Raw genomic sequence first — 20,866 nt, 5'->3', positions numbered from 1 at the left:
GTGTGTGTGTGTGTGTGTGTGTGTGTGTGTGTGTGTGTGTGTGTGTGTGTGTGTGTGTGTGTGCGCTACACACCCTACACTACACTCGTCAGCCAGGGTTTGACTGGGGACACGACTAACACTGCCAAGAAGGAAAAAGAGAAAGAGAAAATCACAACAGGAAAGCTATGTCTGACTCTGCATACAACTCTCTTCTGTATACTGTATGTATGTACACTCCTGCAATGCACTGTGGGAGCTGGTCCTGCTATAATGTAAGCACTGAGGCACAAATCAGAATGACATATGAGGTAGAGTGGGGACGGAAGTCCACCGAAATAAATATGTCAATGATGACTAAATCAGAACTGGTAGGAAAAGCTGTCTCAATGTCTGATGCATTGTTCAAATCTGATACATTGATAAATCTTATACATCTGCATTGATAGGCGGGAGTGAATAGACAGCCTTTTGGCTGGCCTTTTGAACCTCTACCATTTACGACACACACAGAAACACACACATGCATTCACACTCTCACACACCCTTACACACAATTGCCTTTCAAGATGACAATGAAAAAGGCCCCTGTATGGAAATACTATGTGTAGCCAAATATGTATTCATGTGCCGAATCAGGCCTCAGCTGTTTGTCTTTAATATGGCAACTAAGAACACAGTCTAATCATCTCCAACAGCCTCTACTACAATACCCCACTGCTGCATGCTTCTGACTCTGACAAGCATGTAAAGCACAGTGGCGTCTGAAAGCAAGGCTGGCTGATGAAAAATGGTGCAATCTCCATCCCCACTGGTGACTGGTAATTGCTCATCTGGGTAGGTACTAATTGACAATGATCTTTGACCTCTGTTTTTGTTATTTATCCAACCGCACATGGTGGTCCAAAGACTGCAATAAAATACCAAGGTATGGCGAGTGCATGTGGAAATTTAAATTAGATTGGAGGTAAACCTGAAAATATTTTGAATTTCATACATTTCATGCATTTAATACCATTTTCCATGTTCAATAGGTATAGCGCTAGTTATGCATATAGCTAACAACAATGAAAATAGTGGAAGTGTGTTGCCTAGATTATTTCCTGGCATAGTAAATATGGAAGGAATAATCAGACTGAAGTTTGCCTTCAAAAAGCTCCTCACATCACAAGATAATGACATTTCCTGCATCTCTAGACAGCGATAACGTAACCACATATGAAGTCATCAATAATACAACAAGTCATTTAAGTCCAACCAGCCAGAGTACACAGAGGCAATCCCTGAGATCTGGGATGTATTGTCAGGAACTAGAGGATGGCAGGCGGATGTGATGCTGAACTTCAGGGTCGTCAAACGCACGCGTGTACGCACACAAAAACAGTGGAGGACAGGCCCACTCTGCCCAGTGAGTTAACGTGGCGCTAGGGGCCTGGCGTTTGGGCACACACACGGCCACTGGGCACTCTCCTCCATCCTCCACTCCATCAGTCTGTCTGTCCGGCTCTGCCTTCCTGCCTGCCTTCCGACCGCCATCACTCCAAAGCCACCAGGGACCCGCCATTCTCATGCAACAATGCAAAAAAAAACTCATTACCATCCTCTAAATATGCATGAATAAAAGCCTGAATAACCATGGCCAGTTGTCACCTGAAGACTGGCCTTTTACTGTCCAATAACCAAACATATCCATCTCCTGGACTGATAGGCCTCATAAAGGAGGTCCTCTTCCCTGCTACCACCTTTTTCCCTGGAGCGTCGCAAAGAAAGGGAATTTTGAAATGCTAAATAAGGAACCCTGGAACAGGCGAAGGAGGGTGTGGGGGGGGTTGGAATCAGTCATGTTGAGTGACATTTTTCAAATCCGTGCATCTTATCCGGGGTGAGATATTCTTATCCGACTGTCATAGGATGTGACACGACATACCCAAAGCCGCTGGATGAGAGGGTGATTGCACAGTGCTTAACAGACAACACACGCCACTGCACACCGTTAGCGCACTGTTTGATTTCAACAGGAACGGGTGGAGGGAAGGCGTACTTACATGATCATACTGGCTTAGTCAATACGTGCTTCTGTTGCTCTAACCTTTAGGAAAACTGCCATTTTGTTTCAACTGAATAGACTGACACAAATCAGAGACAAAACATTTTTAAAGGCACACATAGTCCTTAATTGAAACAATAACAAAGCAGTGACCCCGCCTCTGTTTTGGTTAAAAAGCTGAGGGATGGGCCTGGAGAAATGTAACCACTCTCAAATTCATGAACAGAGCTATAGATGCAAGGACTGACCATGATATCAAAATGATAGGTTTAATCATGTTTTGAGGCTATACAATGTTTGTTTACATTTACATTGTTTACAAGCATTTGGAGTAAAACAAGCTTATATTTGGGGTTCTGATGGAGTATGACAGTTGAACTAAGCTCGTGCGGCATATTTTAGTTATATTCTTCAAGAATCAATGGGTATATATCACTCATCTATCAGTCCCAAAATGTAGCAACGAAGGATTCTAGCTTTAAATGACACACAGCACATTTACCATCATTTATTGCTGGAGGAATGAATATACTGTATGTTAGTGTTCGATAGATGCTACAGGCCAACAAGCTCAACCCCTGTAGCCTCTGACAACAAGCACTAGCAGGACAAAAGATAGTCATGTAGTGGATTTGACTGTAATAGAGGATGGACCCCCTTTTAAACCATCCAACTCAACCATCATGTCAGACATAAACCATAGTGAATAATTGCTGGTGGGGTTTTCACAAGAACAAAATAAAGAGAAAAAATCTAAAATAGAAAAACGATTTTGTCTCATAATGAAGTTTAGTCCCATCAGTGACTTTTACTGCAGTATTATTCAGTAATCAGGAATTCACTTAAGCAGAATTGACTGGATAACAAGAAAAGGAATTTCCCCATATGAAAAGCATCGGGCAGCCCTATCATTTAAACTCTTGTCGAAAGCTTTGATGTGCCCAGCTCTCAATGTGGCAGTGTGCAAAAACATCTCAGCTCAATTTAAGTCTCATCCAAAGAGCTTACAACTGTAATTAAATCATTAAATTCTTGTCTACGCTTCACAGAGCGTAGAGAAATTAACTTCCCACCAACCTCATTTTCTATTTGAACATGAAATAATGATTTTCTGCCAGTCTAATTACAAAGCCAACATCTGATCAAGCCAGCATCCAGAGGGGATTATCACATGGACCAGTATTAGACCTCATTACCAGCCTGAGTGCAGAATTATTACATCTTGTAATTGGATGGTGAGATTTATATACAGATCGGGCCGGTTTCTGTAAGATTGTAATTACAAGCTTCGTTGGTTAGCTACTTATCAGAACTTTGCAGGAAAACAAAACAAATGGCTGAACGAAATGAGCATGTCATTAACCTGCAACCCCAGTGTGGGGGAAAAGCGGTGTAACGCTCGTGTCTGCATTAAGGGAAATGGGTTCATCCATTTCAGCGCCGAGCCTGTGATGGCTGAGCAAAACAGTCTGTTTCATTTATTTAACCTAGGTAATCTGTGTGTGCACGGTGAGAAAACACACACACATGCACACTGAGCGTGTACACACACAAACGCACACACACACAGAGAGAGGGAGAGAGAGAGAGAGAGAGAGAGAGAGAGAAAGACAGAAAATGGGGTCTAAATGAGCTGTCTCTTCTGCCAGGATGGGCTCAATGTTTCTATTACTTAAGACTAACAGGCTGTGAAGCCATCCATTCTGGCTGCTGTGTGAGAGGGGGCTCTTTCAGAAAGCTGGCTAGGAGCTGGGAGGGAGAGAAGCCGGGGGCCATCGATCCCAGGGACCAGCCGTTTGCCTGCTAAAAGGGTAGGGCTTTGTGTGTCGGTCGCTAAAACAAAATAGAGAGTTAGAAAAAAACACAAATGAGGAAGAGGGTGAAGAGAAGGAGGTGACCGAGCTCTAAGTAACCTCTAATATAAACAGGCAAGTAATCAATGGAGAGGGGCCGATGAGGTGAGGAGGGCCGATGGGGTGAGGAGGGCCGATGGGGTGAGGAGGACCGATGGGGTGAGGAGGGCCGATGGGGTGAGGAGGACCGAAGGAGAACAGAAAGAGAAGAAAAAAGGAGGTAAAGGAGAGAAAATAAAAATTGTTCAATTACTGAGCAAACACGTATTTTTTCTCTCTCTCTCTCTCTTCGAACAAGTGATTTTTCAGTGCAAATCAATGTTGGCAGGTCAGGCTGGCTCCTACTAATCTTGGCATTACAACTCTCCAATCAGAGCCTTCTCAGGTAATGGAGTTGTTATTGAACTTCATCGTCTGGGATTAGATTCTCGCTGGAGATCAATGCTGCTCCAAGATGAGACTGATAAACCCTTGATAGCAATCTGAATCCCTGAAGCCACAGAGTGAAGCATGCTGGGGCTCTGATACAGAGTAGGAGAAGGGGGGGGGGGGTCTGGACACACACCTCTAGCCACCACCCCACCTATTTTTCTCTCTCTTCGAGGAATAGGAACACAGCAGTTTTAGGCACCTTTTTGGATGTTTTTTGGCCTGCACTGTATCTTTGATTTAGCCATTTATTTAAGTCCAGTGGTGCAATGCTTGCATTGATAATACTAATACGAATATTTCAAATAAATGATATATTTTTTGAAACATTGTGAAACATTATTAACCATTAAAATGTATCATTTGAGACAATCAAAACCACCTATTCTAAATACATCCTGGTATTGCAGTTAGAGACACAGTGTAGTAATATTGTATTACGAAAATGTAGACTGAGTGAAAACACTGAACGCATGCTGAAAGTGAATATGGTGACATGGGTATGGTAACTAATAACTATGCTTTTATCTCAAAGAGGAGACTTTTAATCCACACTCTTTTTCTACAAACCCATAATAGGATTATACATATCATTGTCTTTCTTTCTTTTAATGTTTTCAATAAATAAACCAGGCTATAGCAACTAGCGGTCCAACTTGACCACATACATTACGTTGCGCATTCCCTATACCATATATGTACATACATAGTGTATTCTTTATAGCAAAAACAATACATCGTTGCTCTAAAAATAGTTCAATGGTTTAAAGCCAACTCAGCTTACACAATCATAGGTCAATTGGCATGGGACAAGTCCATCTGACTGCTAGGAACATGTGTGTAGTCCACATGATGCAAAGTTGATTTTCTTGTTTCTTCTCAAGTAGTTCTTAACTACTTATATTTCTGAGGGCTTAGCCACCATTTAGCCTTATCCCAGTTGGGTCTACTAAATGGCCCCAATCGATGGCAGGTCAATAGCGTAGGCAAATCAATCACAGGGTTTTCTTCTCCAAATATTTAATTAAACATGGTGGCAAATAACTTGAGGATTTATTGTTTGATGCTAAGAGCATAAGTGATTTTCCTCTTCTGCTGTCCCACACGGGGCCTGACTGCTCTGCCGGTCAGGCGGGCTTAAAGGGACCTGGGGAATAGCATGCAGACACTTTTCCCATATATAATAATCTATATATATATACATGAATATACACTCTCCTGCCTGTGTTCCTAATCCTATGTACAGGGCTGACTGGCAGAGAGAGTCATTTCATTAGGGGTCTGTGGGAAGGGATGTCAGGGTTGACTTGACAGGCTGGATATATATATATACTCTGATGGCTACCGTTTAACGTTTCAATCCCCTCAAATTATCCCGATGAGCCATGTGCATATTGTTTCATTTAAAGGCTGCTAATATGCCCAGGCAGGTTTGTGATGACGTATACTAGTGAACTCTGAACTGGTGATGACCATGCTTTTTCTGTTGTTTTTTTGTTTGCTATTTTGACCATGATTTATGCCAACGACACTATCAAATCTGTCATTTAAAGAGCAAGTTACTCCTCTGTTTCTGCTTTATGAATTCTCAACCCCATAAGTATTGATTGGGCTATACAATCTAGCACCACCAGAGGCGATGGATTAATTCCCTGGTAGGCTGGGGACAGCTAGGGGAGCGAGTGTCTGCTCATTGGGAGAATCTGACAGATACACAAAGATTAGCAGCAGTTCACACGGGGCCGTGAAGTGGTCTGGGGGCCCTCAGAGGCAGATAAGAGAGGGGCGGGGACGGTGATGATGAGGCTGTATTGTTCTGTAAAAGGGGCATTTCTCCTTCCATATTCAGTGCAGCAGTTATGGAGCATGTATTAAGGAGCTGGGAGAGTGTAATCATTATTGGTTGTGACTGCGCTGACCTGACAGCTGGGCCCAGTCTTGCTCCAGTGCTTGTTGTACAACAACAGACATGCAGTTTGAGCACACCGACACACACACACACACACACACACACACACACAAACACACACACACACACACACATGTAGAGTACACTTATATATATACACACAAACACACACACGTAGACACACACACACATATACATATCATATAAACACAGGGAGGGGATGTTAACATTTGCTCTATTTCAAAGTCAACTGCAAAATCTAAATCTAAAAACAATTACTGTTAGCTGCAAACAAAAGTGATGTGTCTGAGCCAAAACCAGCATGCTGTGCTGCAACTAGCTCTCACAGTCTCACCTCAGAATTAAACGTTCGTCCATGCATCAAATTTCGAAGTTGTTACAAATGTCAAATTTCAAAGGGTTTAAAGTTAAATTAACCTCTTAACCACTCATTTTTAAGGTTAGGGTTAACTTTAGGCGTTAACTCCGAAATCCTAAGGTTAGGTATTAACTCTGAAAGGTTAAGGTAAGGGTTAAGGTTTGGGATCGGCTTAAAACTAAAATCTCAAAAACAACCTTTTTTGTTGGATTCGAAAATGGCAAGCTTTGGCACCAGAGGCAGATGATAACAACTCTCAACGTTGCCCCTAGTGGACGGTTTCCACATCATCTCCCAACGTCCTCATACATGAATGGACGTTGAATAATGACTTGTATCACGGGTAACCTGGCTGGCTATGCTAGGGCTGCTGAATGGGCCAATCTGATAAAATGTCACTGATGCTTTGCTTCCTTGTTATGATTTAAACAGTGTTAGGTATGCCCAATTAGCTTTGTTTACATGGAAAATATAAATATAGTCTGGGTGGTATGTTGTCATTTCACTTTTTATAGCAAGTGCCTGTTATTACTTCCATTCATAAGCCTACCATCTTTGTTGTCATCATAATAATGTCATGGCCTATTTCTGTATTTCAGATAATCATGCGTGTACAGTTGTACACACACGCGCACACATACACACTTTATCATTCGCTGCTTGGTATCATCTTGTTCATTAATAAGGTCATGTATTCTAGGTGAGTACATCCTTCTCAAAGCTGCCTGCTGAGGTTTAAGTGGTGGTGGTAAAGTCTTCTCTGACCTCACTCTGTCGGCATGCTGAGAAACTCAATAACACGGACTACATTGACTAGCTAGGCCTACCATAGCACAACTGCTAGGCCTACATAATCATAACAGAACTGTTTGGCCTGCAGACACACCCAGAAACATAGCATAACTAATAGGTCTACACAGCCCCACAACCATAACATAATTTCAGATGTAGGATCTTCATTTGATAACTCTTTTGTTGCTAAGCATTTTTCTGCAGAGCAGGGGATGCAAACTTGTAGTGTATTTGAGTATTAAAAGGCTTCTGAAGTTTGTCATTTTGACTTTGAAATTCCAGACTTGATTTGCCCTAACGACAAATGTATCAACCCCTACAAAAATGTCCATGAATTACAATCCACATAATAATTCACATTTCCTATTGCTGCAGGATTATTTTCCTGTGGAAGCAAACTGGCTCAAAATAAGATTCTACATCTGTAATAGGTCTACACAGATCCAGAACCATAACAGAACTAACAGGTCTACACAGACAGAGAACCACAACAGAACTACTAGGCTTAGGCTTACAGTGAGGGCCTACTGACCCGGCACCATAACAGAACTGCTGGGCCTACTGACCCGGCACCATAACAGAACTGCTGGGCCTACAGATCCAGCACCATAACAGAACTGCTGGGCCTACAGACCCGGCACCATAACAGAACAAGTGGGCCTACAGATCCAGTACCATAACAGAACTGCTGGGCCTACAGACCCAGCACCATAACAGAACTGCTGGGCCTACAGATACAGCACCATAACAGAACTGCTGGGCCTACAGATCCAGCACCATAACAGAACTGCTGGGCCTACAGATCCAGCAGTATAACAGAACAGCTGGGCCATTTCAATTGTCATTCCAAACTATTTACTCTTCCATTCATGCATTTGTTGAGTAAAACTATAATTATTAAGTGAACATGTTTAAGAATGAACACTAAAGTAAGCTAAAGAAATGTAAATGCTTACTTTGTGTGTCCTCCTAATTGAATGTGTTCTTCATGTTTCTATGTCAGAGATTGTGACATCATGTTTCCATGTCAGAGATTGTGACAGGCAAACGTAGGTGAGTTTGACAGCATGATTTAACAGGGCAATCTGTGATTGCTACATCAAAACAAAAATGTATGTATGATACCTATTGATTCTTGAACAACTTCTAAATGCCTCATGAGCTCTGTTCAATTGTCTTACTCCATCAGAACCCAAAATATAAGTTTGTTTAACTACTTTGTTTGTAAACAAAGGAAAATTGTTAACAAACACTGATAGCCTGAAAACATGGTAAAAACTAAAATGTTGATATCATTGATGGTCAGCCCTTGCATCCATAGCTCTGTCTATGAATTTGAGAGAGGTTACATTTCTCCAGCCCCATCCCTCAGCTATTTAATTACCAAATCATTGTCAGGGGGACCACTTTGGTATTGTTTGAACTGCAGATTTCCCTTATAAGGTTCATTACAAGAGACAGTCACTCAAGACTGTGTAGTAGACCCCTCCAGCCACCTCCTGCAGTGTCCAGGGCACCTGGCACATGAAGACGTCCTCTCCACCATGTTGGTACAGCTGCTGCTCCTCCAGCCCAGCCTCCAGCCCCAGACCAGCAACAACAGCTGGAAAGAGATGAGGCTTTGTCTGGCTCAGTAGACCCGAGCTGTTAACAGGGGCAATCTGATATTAGTCTGGCCGCAGCACCCAGTCGAGGGGCCATGAAAGGGCACTGACTGCTGGTTTCATCTGATGGACGGACCAAGAAGTCCCATAATAGGGACACAGAGAGGGGACTATGGAATGTGTATATGACCAGCCTGGAAATATAGCAGTGAGTTTAAGAGATCATGTTGATATGACTGGACTATAGCATACCGGGGTCGTATTCAGGATACGTAGGTTAGGGCAGAATGCTGGAGGCATCTTGAGGCTACTACTCAGGTGGAGATCTTTATCTGGAGACGTCACGTCATCACTTCATTCATCCACCTCATCACTTCGCTGTGGAACCAAATGGAACCAAATAACAATGGGATTGATGGAATATCTCCAGGGGATACCTGTTCGTGAGTAACCCTTTTCATGTGTCTTCAGGTTGGTCCTCTGTCTTCAGGTTATCCCCGAGGAGCTGAGGAGGAGGAGAGGACGTGTTTGTGTTGGACCTGGCTCAGCATATCCTGAGAATAAGCCAAGGAATGACCTCAAGTAAATGTTTGGCTGTAGACATGGCAAAACCCTGAATTAGTCTACCTTTGGATTAGGGACAGACCGAGTAAAAATAAACATAAACCTACATAGCAATGTAGCTTTGAATCAGCCTGGTGACTGTACCACATTGGCATATTATGTTCTCTCTGAGTGGCAGGTCAATCAGCCTGACCATCCTTTTTCACAGTTATTCAGCATAAGAGAATGTAGGCCTATATTAAGCAGGGTAAGAATTTATTACAGTATTACAGTTTAGTCCATGGGTGGAGCAGATATTATCATTGTCATTATAATTTAATAACGTGGGTTATATTTTGGTCATGAGATCAAGTTATGAGGTCAAGTGTCAAGCCTACATTTTAATCCTTCACAAACATTACTCAAAAGAAGGACAGATTATAGATATACATACAAATACCCCATATGACAATCATGACAAGCATTACTCTATTCAGTGAGAATAATCCCTAAATTGATTGAGCATCCTCCTATGTACCAGAGGGTCCTTCCTGATAAGGATCTAGTTCTCTTTAGCCCCTCCCACTCTGTCCTCTCTCTCTCTCTCTTTCTTTACTCTCCTCCCGCTGTCACTCCTGACTTGGCATGGCAGCATGAAGGCTAGCTTGCATTTTAATTCGGCCCTGAAGTTACTTATTTCATTATCGATCATCCGTAATGCTGAATCAATGTTCATCTTGTTATGTGGACCATATCCGTGTAATACAGTGATAGCGCGGCCCACAGTTACTCACTCCTTTTACAAAGTGACTTTACCGTAAAATCAATGCCTTGTGTTACTGATACCGGGGAAACTGCAGCAGGATGGATAGTGAGTGGGCAGCCAGTAGGTAACCGGAGAAAAACACACCTGCAGATGCAACGTTTTATAGGCTAAAAGGCAGGCACTCACATCACATAGTGCTAGTGCGGCGTCCAGTTGTATCACCTAATGCGCGTTGCAAATTTCTGTTATTGGATATGATAATAGTTTGTAAGAATGGTGTCTATGAATGTTTGAAAGCTATTGTGGCAGGATTGATATTGATATTTATAGAATGAAAGTCTAGGCTACTGTCTGAAAAATCATACAATGTCAGATATGGAATGCACACCGATTGACGTTGGTGCAGAAGCTCTATTGCTCCTGTTATTGTAGTGTTGCAGTAGCTTATAGACCTAAAAGTGTAATAGTGGGTTTGATAGATTTAAAAACATAATATAAACAAAAACAAAAACAATTAGCCTACTAATAGGCTACTCTTATGCGTTCTACTAATGTTAATAATATTGCAATAACATGATAACAATAGGCTACTTTGCGCACTTTACCCGATAAATTATATATAGGCCACAGAATTGTGGTGGTATGTGGGGGTTATATCATATTTTCATATCTGTGAATTTGAAACCACAATCCTGCAGAACTGCCAGAATTTCGCTGAGGACATGTGTTGGTAAATAACGACGAAATAAAGTGACCTGGAACGGCTAATAAAACAAGTCTGAACCCCTCAGGACCGACCGCAGAATATTTACCAAAACAAAGCAGCAAGGAGAGGAGAGGAGAGAAAGAGTGCACCGAGACCGAGCAGGCCATTTGACACCGGGAGCTCTGACCTTACCAATCAATTACTGCCCGTGGCTGGCGGCAGCTCTACAATTTACTCCCAAATTCACTCTTTATAGGCTCGTTTCTGAAGCTGACTCTTCTCCCCATCTCTGATGAGGCAGGCGAAAGAAACTCCCGATAGATATTAGTGCAGACGTGAACAGTGAGCGGTCGACTCGATCTGACTGCTGTTAAGTAATGCAAGTCTATTTGGGATAGCATGCCATGTAGGCCTAGTGCATATAGAAGAGGTTCCAACCTGATTTTGGGTACAACTGGAATATATAGGCTTGTTTGCTTATTTACTAACCTTTAAAGGCGTAATTATTCATAATAATTGACTGTTTGGCAGGGGGTCAAAATGGACATTGTGTGGTTTGTAGTCTATATATTAAAAAATCTAAACAACATGCTGGCCAAGGCCCATAATCGTTTTCTTGAGTTGTTTTGCTAATTATAAATGGTGAACATGGGCGATCTGATTGAACCCAAAACTAAAACTAAAACGTAGCAGTAACAGTCACACTTGGATATCAAAACAGTTTCAGGATACAGGATTCAGGATTCAGGAAACTTAAAGGTCTATGTAAAGCACATGTTAACTAGTTATATATAAAGCACATGTTAACTAGTTATATATAAATCACATGTTAACTAGTTAAATATAAATCACATGTTAACTAGTTATATATAAATCACATGTTAACTAGTTATATATAAATCACATGTTAACTAGTTATATATAAATCACATGTTAACTAGTTATATATAAATCACATGTTAACTAGTTATATATAAATCACATGTTAACTAGTTATATATAAATCACATGTTAACTAGTTATATATAAATCACATGTTAACTAGTTATATATAAATCACATGTTAACTAGTTATATATAAATCACATGTTAACTAGTTATATATAAATCACATGTTAACTGTGCTAATTTATTTTATTTGATGTTATAAAACAGTTTAATAAGTTGCAGTCCAATGACTATTAATTTGTTTCAAATTGTGAATAAGGATTGCACTGTTAAAATTCCTTACTTTTGCGCTAATGCAAATCGAAGTTATCTATTTAATATGCATGGTTGGATTAGTGTAACGTAATTAAAATAATAGTATTTAAATTATCCCAACAGTAGAAAAAAAAGTACTTTAAATGTATTTTAAAAGTACTCTTGCTTTCGGTAACTACAATTAATTTCTTAAACTATTTCATTGCTTGGATTATGTCCCTCTGCTCTTTAGACACCGCGAGATTTATTGCTCTTTTATTTCTTTAATGGGACAAGAACATATTTTCAGATAAAGCAAGTGGTACAGTTTTAACTCCACTACTCTGAACCAAGCCAACCTCCCAGTCTCAGCAATGTTTGGATATTTCCAAACAACTCAACTCTTAAAAAAAACACCAAGAAGTTAAGGCCTTATAATAGCATGCGAAGTTGTTATTGATTGTGCTCGTGTTCAGTGAACTTGTAACATGTGTCATTGTAGCTTCACACAGTGAAGGCCTATCATCATTGTGGGGTAGAACACGTTCTACATTATTCAAGATTTAGGCTAAATTACCAACATTGCTTTTCTTGACCATAAATCGGTATGGAAATATTTGGAAATCAATTTGGTCCCATATATAATCTTTACAACAGTTCGCCCTCATACCCTAATGAAACTTAAGATGCAAAAAAAAAAAAGTTGTCTAAACAAACTCTGCAAGCTGCTGGGTTTTACTAACGTCTCCCTCAAAAGGAATAACAACGTAAACCCTTTTTTGTCAAGGCAAAGCAAAATGCGATATGGACCTCTCTTTCTGTGTGTCTCTGTCTCTCTCTCCCTCTCACTGACACGCACACACATACGCACACACACGTACGCACACACACACACACACACACACACTTCACTTCACCATCCCCCTCTTCCACCAACAGCCCAAAACATCAAGGGTCATTAATTGTGTTTTCTTTTCAAATCCTTTGTCACCGCAATTAACCGATTATGATCAGAAGGCTCCTTTAAATGGATTCCATGTGTGATAAGAAATGTATTACTTGTTTTCTGTCGCCTAGGAGTTATGGAAAAGATTCAAATGAGTCATTTGAATAGCCTCTGTTTGAAGGCTTTGATCTCGCCTCTTTCTGGAGCTTCATATCATCATTTGCGATGTGTTGCTGGCGTCTTGTGTGTTGCATAAGGAACCACGCTTGAGCGATAGATCCGTGTATATTTGCTGTTGAAAATGATGTGAAATTGTGTCATCTGCATAATTACCCTCAAGTAAAAAACAGCCCTCGAGTCACTCTCCTGTGATTGTCCTTTTTTTGCATGACCGAAACATTAGCATTAATGGGTTATATAGAATAGAGACATGTATAAATATATTTTTTAAATAATAAAAATAGGCCTAGATTATTATTATTATTGCTATTATTGCTATTATTATTATTATTAGTGATGATGATGATGGTGATTATTGTTATTGTTACTATTATTATTATTCCTAGTAGTAGTAGTAGTAGTAGTAGTAGTGGTAATAGTAATAGTAGTAGTAGTAATAGTGGTGGTGTGGCTGCCCCAGTGTTTGGTGCATTTGATTCATATAGCCATCGTGTGTATGTTATAGAGTCAAGCGGAGAGGGCAGGTTATGGGACGCTATATGGTGTGGAGTGGAGGTAAGAGAGAGCTGAGAGTCTTAATGGTTTATGGCTATGCCAGTTTCCCGGGTCGTTGTGAAAGTGTTAAGTTAGTGCATATGTGTTTGATTGGGGTTATAAATCAGACGGAGTCCTAGGGGCCCCGACAGGTCCCGGGGATGAGACACGTGTCCATCCAAACGCGGAGCGCCTCCGAGGGGACACTAAATGGCAGATATGTCGTTCACACTCACACTTCCAACCACCTGCTTTTATATTATAACACAAAGAAAACACGAAAGTTGGCCATTCCAATATTCAGCATTTCCACACACGTGTGACACTTGACACACATCTTACACTAACTTCTTCACCTATTTTAGTTGAACTCATTCAACTAACACATTCCTCCCTCAATCTGAAGGCAAATATCAATGTTAAGTTTCTCAGCTCAGCTGTAATGTCTGGGCCCTCCGTTCTCTCTGCTGCAGGTTGTGTGTGTGTCTGAGTGTTATTGACTGCTATGTAGTGATTACCATGCCGGTTGGATGGCATCAGCCACTCGCTGTAATTAATAACCTCATAATCCAGGTTCGGTTGGGTGTCAAGATGCCAGCACGTTAAAGGGGAACACGGAGGTTCTGCACTGAGTTCATGGAAACAAGGCGTAGCCTTATAGTCTATATGAGAAATTATAGCTGCTATTATCCCTCCCAGACAATGATATCAGCTCCAAAAGAAGATTAAAGGTTTAAACAAGTAGGCCTACATAGACATAGACCTAGTTCTTGGAAACCGGATCTCATCATCAAAACTAAACTGAGATTGATGAGATTTAATATCGCTGTCAATATTGCTCTGAGATTTATCATATTCAAATAAACTGCAACAGCAATGCATAAGTCACCACTGTAGTTGTTTTGCAAACGATGAACAGACATATGATGGTACAAAGACGGGGATGTAATACGATTAGGGATGTTTCCTACATATTTTTATATATTGATTCATGGAATTTCAATTCTGACTCCCTTGCTTTGTTTTAATCCGAATTATTTACAATAAAAACATGGTTTTGTCAAATTCATCAAGGGGATTTCTTAAAGGTAGCCCAATCTTTATGAGCGATAGTCTTGTAAAGATTATATTTTTCCTGGAAGGGAAGTCTTGGTACATACATACAAAATTACATTTTATAAGATTGTTTTTAACTGGCCTAACCTGTTTACAAATAGCTATGGCTTTCCGTGCAGCATGAATCAAATCTGTGAATATTAAATAAATTAAACCACTTGCAACTATTATTATTACTAATATTATTAGGCTATTATTATTATTATTGTTATTATTATTATCCTCATCATTATCGTTATTTTATGACACTCTTATTATTTACATCAACATTATTTGTATTGTTGTTGTTCATGTAAAATATTTATTTACCTCAATATTTTAGTTTCCAGTCTATCACTTTAAATGTATATCCACCACAATACGCAACGTGTTAATTACTTATCGTTGCCATTGTTGACGCTAACACTTTCCATTCATTAACAGCGCAGGCGGTAATCACCCATGCAGCTTTTCATTTCTTGACAACTTTCTCTCTGAAGTCAAATGGTTACATGCTAACTGTTTGATGTCCCAAATTAAAAGAGTGATTTGAGTCCGATCCGCTTGCCAATTGTTAGAAGCGTCCGTAACGGTGTAAAACGGTGTAAGAAAACACAACTTGACCATAGACTTCTAGCATTCGTGAGTCAAAATCACTCGATACGGGCAAACAACATACATTTCTTAGGTCTTTCTTTCCAGTGGACATGAGTCGTGGCTGCACATACGTGAGACACATGCATTAGAAGAAAACTGGAGACACTAGGCTTATGTGAAGTTAATCACTCAACAACACTGAAATATTTACTATTTGTGCAAATGACCACAAATTGTGAATTAACACTAAAATGGGGTAGGGCTCAGGCGAACAAATAACAAATTAAATGATTGGCGAGCCATCAAATGAGATTTGAAAACCATTCAAATAAGAGATCGCGACGTCAGTGCACTTATCCAGGGGAAATACAGGAGAGAGAGAGAGGCGCGCGGCAGAGCGAGAGTGTGTGTAGGGGGTGAGATTTGAGAAATGGGAGGGGCTTCTAAACGACTAGAAATGTCAATCAGAGCAAAGAGTCGCAATAATCTAAGGCAATCTGTAAGGACCTGACCTTAGTCCATCCAGATCAATAGGGAAGTGAAGGAGGAAGGCGCAATCGGATCGTTTACACTGGCTGTTTTTTGAGGAAATATAGACTTCCCTTACACTTTGTTGTACTCACTGTAAAGTGGATATCGCAGTACGCACCGCGAGGGCGATTCCCTGCTTTTTGTGATTGCAGCAGACTTTTTTCTACGACCATGTCTTTTCCGCAGCTGGGATACCAGTACATCCGACCGATATACCCACCGGAGCGCCAGGGTATCAGCAATGCCCGAGCCGGTACGGAGTTGAGCCCGTCCGGGGCACTCTCAAACGTTCTCTCAACTATGTATGGATCACCTTTCGCCGCAGCAGCACAGGGCTATGGAGCATTTCTGCCCTATTCAAACGATATATCAATTTTCAATCAATTGGTGAGTGCCTTTGTTTATTTATGCCTCTGGTTTCCTTCATTTGCTTTCTTCCCCATCCAGACTAAAAAAGAGACGTTACGTTATTGAGACAATGATCCATTCAGGACTAAACAAGAAGACTCGTTGGTCAACTTTGTTATTGACTCCTTTTTTTGGAAATAGTTATAGTAGCACTATAACTGAAATGTCAGTCGAAAACCTATGTTTAGACCAATAGAAAATAAAGAAAACAGCTGAAATCAAACGCTATATATTAAGTGTGTATACTGGCATCTTGAAATACAATTAAATGTTTTGCAATTGGTAGGGAAGTGTTATAAATCAAATAGTTTTCTCGCGAACGGAAATGGTGCGTAACAAATAAAAATGTGTAACTTTTGCATATGGTAATGCTTTTGTTAGTCGTAAACGCAGAAATCACAGGTCCTATGTAAAGAAAGATAAATGTGGTGATAGTGGCTTTATATTGCATATATATTGCATATATTAGCCTATATGATTTGGTCTTACTTAACATAAAGCAGAACTTAATTTAGCAAACTTTATTAATCTATCATAATATCTCACACATCCCATTGGGTCTCTGCTCTTTGTCTTTTAGGGTGCTCAGTATGAGTTGAAAGACAGTCCAGGCGTACAAGGACACCCAGGATTTGCCCACCATCACCCAGCGTTTTACCCATATGGCCAGTATCAGTTTGGTGACCCGTCCAGACCCAAAAATGCGACCAGGGAGAGCACGAGTACACTGAAGGCCTGGCTAAGCGAGCATCGTAAGAACCCCTACCCCACCAAGGGGGAGAAGATCATGCTGGCCATCATCACCAAAATGACCCTCACCCAAGTTTCCACCTGGTTCGCCAATGCCAGGAGGAGGCTAAAGAAGGAGAACAAGATGACCTGGACTCCCCGGAGCCGCACAGACGAAGAGGGAAATGTTTACAACAGTGATCACGAGGAGGGAGAGGAAGGGGACAAGAGGGAGGATGAGGAAGAGATTGATTTAGAAAATATCGACACGGAAAATATCGAGAATAAGGACGACTTGGATGATCAGGATGACCTACACGCTGATTTAAAATTAGATGGTAGAAGCGACTCTGAGATTTCAGATGGCTATGAGGATTTACAAGGCCCCGATCAGAGATTTCTGAAGGCTGTAGTGAAGGAGGGCAAAGACATTCACGTGGACCGGGGCGAGCACTTCCACCACCACCATAACTCTTTTGAAATGAAAGCTTCACAACCGAATGTCGAACAACTTAAACTGAATCCGGTGTCCATCAACTCGCCCCCATCAGAAAATAACGCAGCCCCGGCCCAAAAGCCAAAGATTTGGTCTTTGGCGGAGACAGCAACAACCCCTGACAATCCCCGCAAATCTCCACAAATGAATTGCAGCAACACAGTTGGGCCCGCTGCCCAGACCATAATCAGCCCTCATCACAGACTCATCTCTTGTCCTGTTGGGAAAATCCAGAACTGGACAAACCGAGCTTTTTCTGCCCACCAGCTCGCATTACTGAACTCTAACCATTACCTTGGACTGGCGAACCAGGCTTCGGCTAACGGGCTCGCCCTCTACAGCAGGCAGCAACACACGCAGGACAAGAGTCATAGCTCAGACACAGCCGTCACAGGTACATGTCACCAACACTGAGGCTGGCGAGCCTGACTGTATAACAAACGGTTCATTATTACTCTATTTCAGACTTTACTTATCCCTCTTTAACGCATTAGCCTACTTAAATAGGCCTGTCTTGGACAGACATTTTGAGGCCGTAAAGATGATCATAAAAAGTGTGTTTCCATGCTGTCGTTTATGTGACAGAATAAGGTGGCTTTGAAGCTTTGAACTGGGGGAATACAGACAGAGGTGGTCGGAATAAAAGGCATTGGTTTTTAATGTTATTATCAGCTGGTTTATTGTGAGAATGGATTATTATTCATGGTTTTTAAATTCAGCAGTTGGCCCCATATTTCTTTGTCACTTACCTACTTCAGTATTGTACGTGCTTGTATTTAACCCGTGACTGACGTGAAGATCCCCAGGCAGTAAAATAAAGTATAGACTAAATTCACTGCGACAGTGCTGTGCTCTAGTTAAAGACGGGGAAATGAATGCATTTTTTAAATGTATTTTATTGCCATTATTATTTCAGAGAGATCTAGTGCCTTGGAAGCAGAGAAAAAGTTGTTAAAAACAGCCTTTCACCCAGTTCATAGACGGTAAGAGACTGTCATCTTTATGTTATTTGGCTATATTATTTTTGATGCACATCCTATTTTATCGTTGACTACCACATTTACTCAAACTGCAGCCCCTGTGTTGTATTTGTAGGACATCGAATAGATGGATTCCTCCGTGCTTGTCTAATTTCGTTGAGGCCTCAAAATATATTTGCATATTTGTCATGCAAAACCCCCAGCTCAAATTTACCACATTGGTTTTATAACCGGCTCTCATTTTCCAAAAGCAATCTTCACTTCATATCACTTTACTTTTCAAGCAATTCATTACCTTGCAGTTGTGGGTTATTATTATTTTCCCTTTTCTGAGTGTATTTATTTTCTTGACCCGTGTGTTGCAGGCCTCAGAATCAACTCGAAGCAGCCATGGTCCTGTCAGCTCTCGCCTCCTCCTAGACTTTGACTTTTTCTCTTTCTTTTTATGGTTTTATTTGAATCAGTTGTAAGGAATGTAAAATAAGAATAATACATCTGTGTGTACTTACCTTGTAAGCATGTCCTGTGTAAACCTGCTAATGTTATAATGTATGAACCAGTAGTCTGTGAGTTTTCTTTTTCTTTTTGTAAGTTCTGTGAGGATTTGATGTTCAAAATGTTTTGTATATAAAGTTAAGAAAATGTACATACTTGTGAACCAAATTGTACAAGAAAGTCTATATTTTGGCTAATAAATGAACTGCTGCAACTTTATTCAAATCGCTTGTGATTTTTGGGACGATGTTTGTCTGATGATTGTTTTGTGAAAGGAGAATTAGTTGTTGTGGGCGTTAGATGTTACGAATTAGATTTTGAAGTGGTGCACAATTGCAGTGCTTTGCTTTTTGCATGTGTGTGTATCTGTCTGCGTAGCCTACGGCGAATAGGCTTCATCATACTTGGTTGTGATAAGTAAATATTCTAGCAGGATTTGAGGCCTTTTCATATGAGGGACGTAAGAGTAATTAGCTGATTATTGCATCGTACATTTGGATATTACTGTTCTGGGATTATCCTTATTGAGGCGTAACAGACGAATTAAAATGAATAATTATTTCATTAATTTTCGTATGAAAATTGTATGGCATATGAAGAGAATTTATGTAGGCCTACTGACCATTTGGATGGAACTATTTTGGACTGAGAGGTTAAACATCGTATAGGCTGGCTATGCGTAAATGGGTTGTGGTGTATGTACGATGCAATCTCAGTTCGCGTGTAATATTTGTGTTAGGCCTACTACATGTTTTTTTTATGCATCTTCAATTTGGTCAGCCGCTGTGGGCTGCACTGCTAACCATATGCCACCAATACATTGTGATATCATTTATTTAGGTTTGTTTCAACATCTAAGATAATTTGCATGTCAGAAGCGTTGTGAGACAAAGTTTATGTAAAGTTGGAGTTGGAGCTCCCTCTACAGTCAAAACTAGTCACCATCGTCGATTCTGCGGTCTGGAAAAGACAGGGATAGGGATATTTTAACCTAAATCACAACTTTCTATTGTAATTATTAATATATAATCAAGCCATTGAACAATTATTTTCACATAGGTCCATCGTAAAAGCGTTTGTCATGATTTGGCATGCATTAAAATACAACCTTCTCCAGCGTTACACTCAATTGACCTAAAAAGGTTTAGGGATATGATAATTGCATTCTTAACAATTAATTGATCAATGTTTTTTATATGACCTTTATTTGTACATATTAACTTGGGAAATGTTCCTGCTGCATAAACACCATTGTTAATAAACAGGCCACATAAACAAAAATAAAATAAATGGGGTGCATATTCACACAATTCGTTGTTTCAGTATCCTTTAATTTAGTTTTTTTTCCCTCAGTTTATTTCACTTCACAAAAAAGTATTAAACGTTTAAATTGTACATTTCAACCGCCTCTTCAAAATGGTTGAAAGGTGTTCTAGGCCTATGATCATTCCCCAATTTAAGCCTACTGCAACAAAAGAATCAAGAAAAAACATTACATCCTATCGAATTTGCGACATGTTTACAGTCAACTGTGCAGTGAAATTAAGCGCAGATTTCGAAATAGAAACGAAATACGTGAAAATAAGACACTTTTGTATATTTATGAATGTGTTTGAATTAGCCAATTAAATAGTCTTCTTCAAAAACCTACATTGTTTTACCTAGAAAATAGAAGAATACAGACAA

The 20,866-nt window shown here is 40.3% G+C and overlaps 1 protein-coding gene across 2 annotated transcripts; it reads left to right on the top strand.

Moving 5' to 3' along the window:
* Window positions 1-15,948: 15,948 nt before the first annotated feature.
* On the top strand, window positions 15,949-19,399 carry LOC110506744 (iroquois-class homeodomain protein irx-3). 2 transcript variants are annotated; one of them, XM_021586585.3, is made up of 4 exons: window positions 15,949-16,459; window positions 17,061-18,099; window positions 18,622-18,688; window positions 19,051-19,399. In XM_021586585.3, the coding sequence occupies exons 1-4, from the start codon at window positions 16,244-16,246 to the stop codon at window positions 19,103-19,105; spliced, it is 1,377 nt and encodes a 458-aa protein (XP_021442260.1). In that variant the 5' UTR covers window positions 15,949-16,243; the 3' UTR covers window positions 19,106-19,399. The 2 variants fall into 2 exon arrangements, with proteins under 2 accessions (XP_021442260.1, XP_021442261.1); XM_021586586.3 differs by lacking the exon at window positions 18,622-18,688.
* The last annotated feature ends 1,467 nt before the right edge of the window (window positions 19,400-20,866 follow it).

The sequence above is a fragment of the Oncorhynchus mykiss genome, chromosome 26 (assembly GCF_057628025.1).
Source record: "Oncorhynchus mykiss isolate SJ-2025 chromosome 26, ASM5762802v1, whole genome shotgun sequence".
NCBI classification, from domain to species: Eukaryota; Metazoa; Chordata; class Actinopteri; order Salmoniformes; family Salmonidae; genus Oncorhynchus; species Oncorhynchus mykiss.
Note: the sequence above shows the minus strand (reverse complement) of the source record. Positions and strands in the feature narration are given on the sequence as shown.